The sequence below is a fragment of the Narcine bancroftii genome, chromosome 1, assembly GCF_036971445.1.
Source record: "Narcine bancroftii isolate sNarBan1 chromosome 1, sNarBan1.hap1, whole genome shotgun sequence".
NCBI lineage: Eukaryota > Metazoa > Chordata > Chondrichthyes > Torpediniformes > Narcinidae > Narcine > Narcine bancroftii.
The window spans coordinates 29,321,994-29,334,655 of record NC_091469.1 but is presented as its reverse complement, the minus strand read 5'-3'; the positions used below and the strand labels follow the sequence as shown (position 1 = coordinate 29,334,655).

Genomic DNA, 12,662 nt, shown 5'->3' with positions numbered 1-12,662 from the left:
CTGCTCCTACTACACAACCATTCTTTTTCATCCAATACCATTCCATTGAGTCTGCACATGCACCTTCTCCAAAATCTTGATGTTTCTAAAACCGACTGCTCAGATTTGGTCATGCTACTTCAACTGGAGCCTGATCAGAATTGAGGGCAACTCCCTTAGTTTTGCATTAGGAAGGTCAAAGGCTCCACATTCCTTTTCAAGAGATTCTCATCCTGTCTTGTCATATTTAGAGAACTGTGCAGTAGCATCTTCCTCCCTCTTTGTCTCAGTTTCTGTGTGTTGGTAGTTGGGAAACTTCTAATGAAGTGCAGCATGGATACCTTAAGTCCAAGCTCTCATTAAACTGGCATCTGTGGTTCCCATATAGTTTGCATCCTCTGCTTCCCCTCACCCTTTCATTCTTTATTCTGTGACATGGAAATCCATCGTATAGGCACATATGGGGCGGCACAGTTCGCGTAGTGGTTAGCGCCAGTGATTGGAACCAGGGTTCGAATCCCCCGTTGTCTGTAAGGAGTTTGTATGTTCTCCCCATGCCTGCGTGTGTTTTCCCCGGGGGGTGGGGGGGGGTTCCGGTTTCCACCCACCATTCAAAATGTAGCGGGAGTGTAGGGGTTAATTGGGTGGAAATTGAGCAGCACGGACTTGTGGGCCGAAATGGCCTGTTACCATGCTATATGTCTAAAATTAAATATTTTATTTAAAACACTCATCAAGCCCTTATAATTACTACAATTTGTTGTGCCCTCAAAACCTCCACCCCTACTTGTCCCACCAATATATTCCATTCCCCTGCAATGATGTAGGTTGTACTCCCCAGAGGTGATGTTGCCCCCAGTGATCTTCAGCAATGAAAGTGCCACCCTACTGAGAAGCCATTGTAAAGCTCACCTCTTCCTGTTCATTGCCTTCTCACTTCAGGAACACAAATTTATCATTATTGCATATTCCTTTCAGTCATTTAATTCTCAGTCAGATCCTGGAGTTCCCATTCTACATGAGAACTGAAGGGAAGAGGTCTGTCTCATCCATTCCATCAATGTGGTTAAAATCCATTTATTAAAATATCAGCTTGAATTTTGGAATTACCCTTAAAGTAGTATCACTGAGCACGAACAAATAAGATTTGACACGCCCACGACAAGAAATAGGAGGATTGATGACCTAGAAATGGACTAGTGAGACACTGATGGAGTAAAATCATTCTGAAGTGTTCAATTTCCGATATTGCAGTGTCTGAAGCCGAGCAATGAAGGCATGGTCACCAATAGTAAATTAATAAAAACTGTGTCAGCTAGAACAGAGATCACACACATCTTGGATGAAGTGTGACTGAAAAATGCTAGAGTTATACGGAGTGAGGAAGCTTGGAAAGGCTGTGGAGGAATTTGAATGCCAAAGGAATTGGAGCCAATATAGATCAAGAAATAAAGCAGTAATGTACAAAATGGACAGTGCAATTTAGAAGAGTTTGGTTGCTTTCAAGTTCATGAGTGCTCAGACAGAAAGCAATGGAATTACCTCAAGCTAACAGTGGCATGACTGAATGAAGGGAGATCCGGTAATGTTTGAAGGTAGAACTCTTGTTACCAGATAAATTTGTGTTTGAAAGGTCAATTCAGGGCCAAACAAGACACTGAAGCTGTGAATGGCCTTGTTCAATCTCACATATTTTCCAGGAATGGCATGGGGGTCAATGGCTAAGGAACAAAATCTGGAACAAGAGAAATGGTTGCTATCTTTTCAATATTTAAATGGTGGAATATTCTGTTTATTTGTGATTGTCAGACATGTAGCATGCCAAATCAGATACTGTAGAGGAGTCTCAAGAGGTGGGGTGATAGGGACCAAGTATTGTCACTTACAAGTTGACTTTTCTTCAACATATACATCAGGGTTTTGTTCACTATCCTCTGGCGGTATGGTATATCTGTGTAATAGACTTTGATACAAAAAAAGTTACAGCCCTTTACGTTAGCATCATTATTGGTCAATCAATTTTATCTCCATAATTCTGTGTAAATAACATGGATTATTGTCTCTCGTCCCTTTAAATTAGCATTTTCTTTCCCTTCAACACTATTTCCTGAATCCAACTAAACCTTTCATCTTTACATTAGTATTTTAAAGGAGAATAAGTAGATTTTCTTTCATCACTAATGAGATAAGGGTATCACGAGCAAGACCAATGTTTATTGTCCTACCCCACCTACCAGCTTTTTACACTGCTGCATTTCTTCTGATGAAGACGAGGGTGTTGTAAGATATAGACCCACTGACAATGAGGGAATGACGATATATTTCCAAGTCAGAGTCCAACTTGGAGGAGAATCTGGAGATGGTGGTGTTCCCACTGCCCATTGTCTTGTTCTTTGTCGTTGATATTTTCAGGAGCGAGAGGTCATATCAGAGCAAGAGATGAGTGACTTTGGTGAATTTTATAGATCGTGCACACTGTAGCCACAGTATAACAGTATTAAATAGAATATTGTGGATGGGGTGCAAATAAAATTAGCTACTTTGTCCTAAATAGCAATAAGCTTATTAAGTGTTGTTCAGGTTACACTCATTCAGCTAAGGAGTACCATGACACTCCTGCCAGGTACCTTGTCAATGTGCAAAAGGCTATGAAAAGCCAATAAGTGGACCTCATCTTTGATCTGTTCTGGTAGCTGTACTGAATGATTGGTGCATTTAAGTTTGCCAACTCTCATAAAAGTCTGTGCTTTTAAAGAGCTATCTTCAGAGACATTGATTGCAGGTGATCAGTCAACATTATTATCATCGAGTCAGGGACCCAATCAACTGTTACAGAATTGCAGTTTTTGTTCCATAAAGATAAAGACAAGAGTTTAATTTAAAAAAAAATCTACTCACTACTACTAACCATTCTCACCAAATTCCCCACAGCAATAGTTTGCAGTTTTGTTTTATTTTAGAGGTTATGTGACAGTTGCCTTTCAGAAAAACAAACCTGTAATGAAAATGTTGCAACAAAAAGATTATGATTAAATAACTATTTCCCCCTTCCAAATAAATTCACATTGTGCATCGTTTTCTATCGGCTAGCTTGATCATTATTTTCCATTCATCATTATTTAGAAGATCTATGGTTAAAACAACTCTCTTGGTCCAAAGCCACAGACTTTCCTCAGCTGTCGGGAGAAAGGAACTTTCCTGGCTTGAGCAGAGATGCCTGAGTGAAGGACACAAATGTGAAACTCTCACTTTGCTCAAGCCTGACTTTCTTTGCAAGTTTGGGGACCACGGCTCTAAGCGAGCGGAGGCCCATTCGCTGTTCCTCAAACCAGATGCTGTCCAGCTGGGAGAAGTCCTTTCTGGCCACTAGGTAAAAGGGAGATTTGGGATCCCGCCGACTCGGAGGCCGGTGGGTGTACATGTATTTATACAGCAGGCAGTATGGACATCTCTTGAGTCCTTCTGAGTGCTCGTGATAGACTTGCCCAAAGCAGAGCTTGTTGCTGCAGACTTTGCTCTCTCTTTTGACCATGTCAGTCCGTGCAAAGAAAGGCCTGTTCTCTGCATCCTTTAACAGCTCAATGTCCCCATACATGAGGTCCACGTGCTCCTGCAATGTTCGCATGTTGAAGTACTGGCTGTTGAACTTCACCACCACACTGAGCAAAGCCACTGGGTTGGTGTCACCCAGATAACCGGCCTGCCACATCTCCTCCTCATCCTGACCAGTGAAGTAGATGATGTTGCGGGATCGTGAGCCTGACATGCCTGCTTTGTTCAGCATCCTCAGCTTGTCTTTCAGCTTCTGGGTGGAGGACTTGAAGACAGCGTCACCTATCGAGAAGCCCACATTGGCGTTCTTCAGCACACGATCCAGGCCGCGGCGGATTGCGTGGAGGGAGGTAGCCAGAAAATCAGAGCCATCGGTCTTCCTCACGGTCACATAAAAGTCCTCCAGCAGCTCATTGAGCTTCACAGGTGAGATCTTTAAAAGAATAGAAATTAGCAAATGAATATGCAATCATATCATTTCTTCAGCTTATTTCCCTCCTGAAGCACTCTCCTCCCAATCTGATACGCACTGGTTAATTATTAGGATTCAGTTTCACCGGTGTCAATCAGTCTGCAAGAACCATGCCTTCATTTTAGATGTCAGCCGAGGCCGACAGTAGGTTCCCTGGTCCAAGAGAAAATGATCCACACCCTGCCATGAAACAGTTATTACTAGACACTGATCAAGAACACCAGATGATCCTATTTTTGGTTCCAACCACCCCATTATTTGACAGATAATCCACTATTGCAGTGCCACGATCCAGACTCCTCACAGAAGATCTTTACATCTCTATTCTGAAAAGGAACCAATCCTGGATCACACCATGAGGCACTGGAGCACCCATGCAGTGTGCTTTATTTTGCATGACTTTTTCTCTTTGGGCGCTGCCTTTTCCTTTCTGGTTAATGCACTGTTTCCAAATCATTTTGGTTGCACAGTAACAAAAATCTGCACAGCTCCAGTGAATGAATGTTGATTAAAGTCAGCAAAGTGAACAGAGATTTTACAGATTATGCACATCTACATATCCTGGGGTAGCATTAAGCTGATAACATTTGGCTGAGTAGCTGGGATCAAATTGTAGGGCCAGATAGAAAGCTGGTCAGTATTTGGACAAAAGTGGCACATGAACAGCAATGGTCAGTTATCTTGTGTGAACCACTTATTTATACATTTCAAGGCCGATCACGGGTGCCTGAATCAGGTACACGAAGCTCTCAAAATCAAGATGATCACAAAAGGACTTCAAAGTACAAAATCCACTTAAAGTTATCCTGAAACAATGAATTTTGACCTGGACTATCTGAAATTAATGTGGTGACTGAGGATACATGACCAAATGTGGGAACAATAAGTGGAATATGCTGCGCTGGTTTGATCTTGACACCAAGGTCGCCAAGAATGCAAGTTGTGAAGAGAAATTAAGGTTGCAAAAGGAAGTGAATAGGTTAGGTGAGCGGGAAAGAATTTATGACAGCAGGAAAAATTAAACTATCCATTTTGCAGGGAAAAGTAACAAGAAGCATATTATCAAAATGGTATGAAAAGTCCAAGGTCTGAGATGTGGAGGGATCTAGGTGTTCTAGTGTTGCAAAAGGTAAAGCAAGTACATGGGAAAGGTCACAACGTTACTGTTTATTACCAGTGGAATTAATACAAAAGTAGGTGGTTATGCCTCAGTTATATGGGTGGCATGGTTAGCACAGCACTTTACAGTGCTAGTGACCCAGGTTTGAAACCACTGCTGTCTATAAGGAGTTTGTACCTTTTCCCTATGTCAGTGTGCTTTTCCTCCAGATGTTCCGGTTTTCTCCTACTTTCCAAAAATGTATGGGGTTAGTAGATTAATTGGTTACTTGAGTGCATTTGGGCAGAACAGATTCACAGACTGTATATCTACATTTAAATTTAAAAATTACATATGGTAATTATAAGACCACGTCTTGCTGCTTTACTCAAAGGAGGTTGATTGATGCAGGTAATCCTTGCTGCCTAATCGAGTAGCTCTCTGCTTCTACCTCTCTGGGGCATGTCCTCATCTGGAGACAAATTATTCAGACTTCTGGACATGGGCTCCTCCTCCTAAAATGCTGAGAGAATATACAGCACAGAAACAGATTACTGGATCTATCTGCACCATGCCAGTGTTTATACTCCACATGAGCCTCTATATTTACATCACTTCCTTCTAATTCTTTCTCCCTTACAGTTTTACCTAGCTCCATCTTAAATGCATCATTGCTATTCACCTCTACCTCTCTCTGTAATAGTGAGTTGCACATTCTCATTCATTTAAAGTTCTTGTGAATCAATATTTCAACAGGGTGATCAAAAATGATGGTTGAATAATCATTTCTTTATAAATATTCTTTTCATGACAAAAATTTTTAAAACGTGTTTGTGAGAAGTGTTGATACATCTTCTGCGGCTATGATAGGAAAGCTTCAAACAATTGGAAAAAGGGAGATGAGAGATTTAAAAACAAGGTTACTCAAATTGCAAGAGATTCACAGAATGGGAAAGGACAGAAGGAAGCCATTGAAGCTAGGTTGATTCTCAAAGAGAATCAGTTTGGACCCAAAGCAAGAAACCATTCTCTCCTTCTTGTGTTTAACAGGCTGTTTGATCTCATCTTTATCAATAACACTTCAGTGGTCTTCCAATGTGAAATTGTTCCTGCTTAAGGAGAGTGCTTTCTGATTCTGTCTGGGTTTCACCATGTTGTATGGAGGTACCATTACTTTTGGCTGCCAAAGTATGGGGTGAGAGAGTTTCCTGCATTTATTTTGCATGGACAGACCACCTTATTCTTACTCCTACAACAGGGGACATGGTCTCGCTGAACGGCAACTTGGATCAACGTGTCCAAGCTCTAATTTCAGCAAACAGATCAATTTCATTTTATTTGTCATTTATTCACCATCATATTCCTCAATCCTTTCTCTCCCATAGTTGCTACCTATAACTTTAAAGAGAAACTGGATAAGTACTCAGAGAAGAAAGGTATGTTGGAGGTTCATGTGGAGTTTGAACACCAGTAGCACAGAGCAGGCAATTTGTCCATGTGTACACAGTGAACTTAATTATATATAAATTTTCAAATGACTTACCTTGGTAATGTCCATGTATTGCTTCAGCTCACGTGTCACACACCAGTATCGCCACACATTCAGTGAATACAGGGTCGCCTTAGTAGTGTTGGCACTGACAGCGCTTGTACAGAGCTCCTTCAATTCACCATCAAACGTAGGAAACCTGTTGAGTTTTCCTGAAAGGGCTATATAAAACAAAAAAAAACAACCCAGAGGTGATGGCCAAGGTTAATTACAAAAGGAACAGAGCAATACCTGTATAACAATGTTCTCAGGAAGGAAAGGATGCACAACAGCTGAAAGAGTCAATATTAACAAATAAACTATTCTTGAAAGGTCTAAAAAATAAGAAATTGATGTTCTAACACTGCCATGGATTGAGGGCATTAATTATGGGGCCTAAAGTTATTTATAAACAATGTCGACATAATGAAATTATTATGTTCTTTTTCCAGGTCCTTTTAACTCTTCAAATAGTCATATAAACTCATATAATCCCATTTGCCCACATCGTGCCTAACATCTACTTGGGATTTAGAAGTGCCACACTTGAGAGTTCTGCCAATACTTTCCCCAAGAGCCAGTCAACGAGTTAGAAGTAGAGCAATCTATTTTCAACGTTCCTCAAAATGTGGTTAAAAAGAGTCATCATTAGAACTACATTAAACAAAACCGGCAACCAAAACTACAATAAAATTTGTCACAAAGGCAGGGCGATTTTTCTAAGTTCCCTGGAAATTTTCACCACATCTGGAAGAATAATTCCAAAGTCCCTCATTACCATGTCCCTTTCTTTGAAACTTCCCACCAGTGGACAATCTCAATATCCTCTCTGTCATTCTTTCAAGCTCCAAAGAATATAGGTCCAGCTTTGTAGCCATTCATCGAAAGACTCATTCCAGTTAACTTCTTGGGGACTGCTTCTAATGTTAATTCATCTTTTCTTAAATAAGTTCAAAACTACACATGACACTCAAGGTTCAGCCTCAGCCACATCCTGTACAACTGTTATATTTCCCCATTTCTAACGCCAAACTGCTAGTAGCAAAGACCAATATCCCATTACCTTACTAAGGATATGCTGCACCTACTAACCCTAACCGTTTCATGCCCAAGAACACTTAGATCTCTCGAAAGATTTGGATAATAAACTGCCTTTCATTCCATTTACTGGAGTGGATATCTTTACATTTTCTACATTAAACTACATTTTCAGTCTTTGGTCATTCATTCAACCTATTGACATCCTGTTGTGTGCAATTTTTTTTCATCACAGCGTGCCTTCTCACCTATCTTAATGTCACCTGTAAATGTGGATACAATGCACCTCTGATCACACTAAGAACACTACTCGCTGCATCTTTCCAACCTGTAAAAAGATGCATTTAATCCAATTCTCTACCTACCATGTGAAAACCAGTCCATCTTAACCCTTCTTCCTTTACCATGACAACTTCTTTTGTATATTAGCATTTATTGCGACTTATTATCTTTTTAAAAAAAATATATTTATTGAGTTTAACATATAAATTTACATACAAAATTTTAAGGAAAGCACAAAAAAGTCATCTCATATAACATACAAGTACAAAAAAAAATGATGGAACTACATTACAGTTTCTTAAATCACATGAGAAACAAGTTATTGAATTAATCTATGATAACCATGTTGAAACCCATATTTGCCAAATTAATCCAAATAAAATTTGATAAGAAGATAAAAAGAAAACAAAAAAAAACCTAAAAACTAAATCTAATTTTCGCCCTCCCTCTAATCAAGATAATCTTTGTAAATGAAAAGGGAAATTGTGAATCAGATCTAGATATCAGACAGAGAATCTCCAGAACATTCAAAATTCTTAATTCTTCTAATTGTGATTGTAATCTATGAATGGGCCCCGCATCTTTACAAATTGAAACTTTCTATCTTTAATGTTGTATCCAATTCTCTCCACACTTAGACAGGACATTACATCATGTAACCACTGTGACACATAATCAAATACCTCCTAATAAATTATAAAAACTGGTTCCCCTTGATAAGGTTGAGTAAATTTGTCATCTATGATTACCCTTCGTAAAACCACGGTAATTGCTTAAACTTTTTTTCATGTGTTGATCAAGGAGACATCATCTCTTCATATACTTAACAATAGATGTAAAGCTAACTGGCCTAAAAGCACCTGTTTCTCTGTCTTCCTCCCTTCTTCAATGTGGAAGTCACACTTGTGGCTTTACAAATTGATCACACCTTTCAGGTAGCTTAATGAGGTTTGAACAACTTCTATCAATGCTGAACTGTCTCCTCCACCACATCCTTTTAAATAATTAAATGTAGGGCATCAAGTCCTGGCAACTTAAATTACTCAAATTTCTCAGTGAACCTCTCTTACTAATTAGAAGTTTTTGCAGAATGTTATGAATCAGTTGCTTACATATCCACTGACCTTTCATTTAGTCTGTGCCCAATCTAACCCTTTCTTCATATCTTTGCAAGTGGCCTTATTTATATGTTAAACACAAAAGTCTGCAGATGCTATGATCATAGTAAAAACACACTTGTTAATATGCAGGGGTCATCTACTGCAATCGGTACTCCCTTTGTGGTCTCCTCTACATCGGAGAGACTGAGAGATCGCTTTGTTGAGCACCTTGGCTCTGTCTGCCACAAATAGTGTGGATTTTGCTGTGGCCACCCATTTCGATTCCCCATTCTATTCCCTTGCTGACATGTCTGTCCATGGTCTCAGACTGAGACCACCTGCAAATTGGGAGAACAACACTTCATCTTCCATCTGGGCACCCTCCAACTGGATGGCATTAATATCGACCTCTCTGGCTTTTGTTCACCCCTCCTTCCCCCGTCACCTTCCCTATCTCTGTCTCTCCATTCTGTCTCTCCATTCTGTCTCCTTTTGGACAAACATAATAAATTCTTGCCTCATCCCTTATCATATCTAATAACATCTTTTGTTGGTCTGGATTCTTCCCCCGTTGTTTGAATTCTGAGACTTTCTGAGATTTCCTGCTTCCAGCTTATTCTGATTTTTCCTTGAAGAAGGGCTCAGGCCTGAAACATCAGCCAATGTATCTTTGTCTCCTAGAGATTCTGAAAAGACCAGCTGAGTTCCTCTAGCATTTCAGTGTGTTTTTACTATTTATGTGAAAGACTGGTTTTTGGACCCAAGGTGTTTGCCCTCAAACTTGATCAGAAATAGTTTGATCACTAGTCTTTCCTCTTTTACCTTACCTCTAGTTTAGAATGTTCTCCCTGGGAACAAGACTGTGACAATTCACCTTAACTATGACCTTCATGAATTTATATACTTCTACAAAGACGTTCATAAGACTTAATCTTTCCAGAGAACACAGCTCCTGCATATTTAGTTTTGCATGAAAACTCAAGGTCATAAGTAAATTCTAAATGCGGCCTCATCATTGTCTCATACAGATGTAACATGACATTCCAACTCTTGTACTCTTACCCTGACCAATGAAGGCAAGTGTGCCCAGAACCAATCTTTGTGGCCCATCATTGGTCATAGGCCTCTAATTTGGAAAATCAACCATCCAGTGCCGCCCTGGTTTCTACCACCAAGCCAATTTTATATCCAGCTGGTTATCTCAGCCTGGACCCTATGTGATTTAACCTTCTGGACCATCTTACTATGCAGGACCTTGTCAAAGGCCTTTGTAAAGTCCACATAGGCAACATCTACCACCCTGCCATCATCAATCTTTTTGGTCATATCTTAAAAAAAAAATTCATGAGACATAATTTCCCACTCATAAAACCATGCTTATTATCCTAATTAGCCCTTGCCTTTCCACATGCAGATAGATTATGTCCCTCAGAATCCCCTCCACCAACTTACCCACCACAAATGTTAGAATGACTGGCCTGTAGTACCCTGGCCGATCCTTGCGGTTCTTAGATAAAAGCGCACTATTAAACACCATCAAGTCTGGTACCTTTCCCATGACTAATGCAGATACAAATCTCTCTGCCAAGCCCCAGCAATTTCTCCTCCAGCTTCCCACTATGTCTTTGAATATACTGGGTCAGGCCTGAAAGAGTTGCAAGACCAAAGCACCTCCTCTTTTGTAATGTGGTAATCAGCATATCACTACTCTCTTCCCTAAACTCAACCATGTTATCGTGCAATTATCTTCAAGATGTCCTAGTCAGAAACCATTGTGCTGGAAATACCATTCCTTCACTACAGCTGTTTCTACATCTTGGAGCATCAAACCCAATGACATGGCAGGACCAGAAGACCATCAAATGGAAAATTTGGAACAGGCCCACTTCCTATAAATACATTTAAAATGATTCGATCTAGGATTTATTTTATTATAGCTGACAGTTTGGATTATGCAAGCAACTTGTAAAAATTCAAAGCATGTCATAATGTTATCTTCCATGCTGGGTCCATAACTCACAGAAAAATTATTTAACAAACTCATCAGTTCATGCTAGGACAACCTTTGCTGCCTAACACATAACAGTCAATGTGAGCTCAAAATCTATTCTCAGCCGCTTCTGGGGCATTGCTCTGGCTCCAGTCATATACTTTACATGCGATTAGATTGGAGAAGGGCAATGATTCGGAACTGCAATGTTTGCACCTACAATTCCGATCACTAGAGGGACTCTACATGTATTAAGAAGACTAGTACAGAAAGGATGCTTTCAGCACTTTGAAGAAGACAACACTTTATTGCTGTTTAATTTGCATTAGTATTAAATTTTAGTCACAAACTGTAGAATTATCACAGTACAGAAAGAAGCTATTTAGACCACAGATACAAAGCCAACTTCCTGTACTATAATCCACTCAGTTCTAGCCCCCTTGCTCTTTCCTCACATTCCTACAATGTATTTCCCCTCAAGTGGTAGTCAATTCCTGCTTGAAAGGCAATTGATTCTTTCTATTGCCCTTCCAGGTAGCAAGTTCTAGATTATTAGGCAAAAGTTTGCCCTTCACATTCCCCAAATATTATAATCCCATTACTTAATATCCAGGTTATCCAGTAATGATTTTTTTAAAAAATCAATAGCGGTTGATCACAGGTTTAATTGGCCATGAGGCAATTATTAAAATGACTAATTTGATGGTTCAGAGGAATACTACTTTGTTGTAATTAATCTAACACTACAATTTAGTTCTCGTGTTCATCTCTCTCTGTAGTTTTCACTTATTTTTAATTCCACCGGGGGGGTGGGAGTGTGTGTGTGAAAAAGATAGTGTGAGACTGTGAGTGTGAAAAAGAGTGAGTGTGTGTAGAGCGCATGTGACAGAGAATGTGAGTGCAAGAGAGGGTGTGTGGGAGAGGGAGAGAAAGGCGGTGTGTTTGAGAGAGCGTGTATGTGTGAGGGTGAGACAGAACGTGTGCATGCTAGAACATGTGTGCGCATGCGCGAGTGTGCATGTGTGTCTGCGTGAGTATGCAAGACTGTGTATGAGTATGAGAGTGTGTGTGACAGTGTCAATACAATTAGATATAGGTTGGTGCAATATAATTTTTTTTGCATCAGCTGTACCTCACTCCATACAAATTAAATAAATTGAAATCTGAATTATCCAATTAATGTTTTCAATGCAGTCAAGATATAGGGACCTTTTTGCATTCGACCTGGTCACCCTCTAAGGTGAGATCCATCTGGAAAGATTTGGTACTAATTACAGGAATTCAATACCCTCAGGTTCCAGAATTGTTAATATTGGGGAACCTAGCAGATAGAAGACGTAAAATGAGGTTGTCGAAATATCAATTGAAATGTTAAACTCACTTTAGCGGTGGCCAGAAAATGCACAGCCATTACTTGGAAATCTGATTCCCAACTGCGTCTGACGTGCTGGAAGTCAGAAATGCATAGTTGTGTTCCCCTGGAGAAGATTACTTACAACCTCAGAAATTGTTACAACATATTTTTAAGAATGTGGAACCCATAATTAAGATATACGGGAGTTAACCTTTGATGATGCTCCCTCCAATACCACTATCTCCACTACTCTGTGTGATGTCTATAT

General features: G+C 39.9%; 1 protein-coding gene across 1 annotated transcript in view; it reads right to left on the bottom strand.

Moving 5' to 3' along the window:
• Positions 1-2,913: 2,913 nt before the first annotated feature.
• LOC138756757 (uncharacterized protein KIAA1958) overlaps positions 2,914-12,662 on the bottom strand; it is a 115,756-nt gene continuing 106,007 nt past the window's right edge. Inside the window, exons 5-6 of the mRNA XM_069923180.1 lie at positions 6,646-6,812; positions 2,914-3,964 (exon numbers count right to left, since the gene is read on the bottom strand). Of these exons, the coding sequence (XP_069779281.1) occupies positions 3,152-3,964; positions 6,646-6,812 (980 nt within the window). The 3' untranslated portion in view covers positions 2,914-3,151. The remainder of the gene's footprint in view (positions 3,965-6,645; positions 6,813-12,662) is intronic.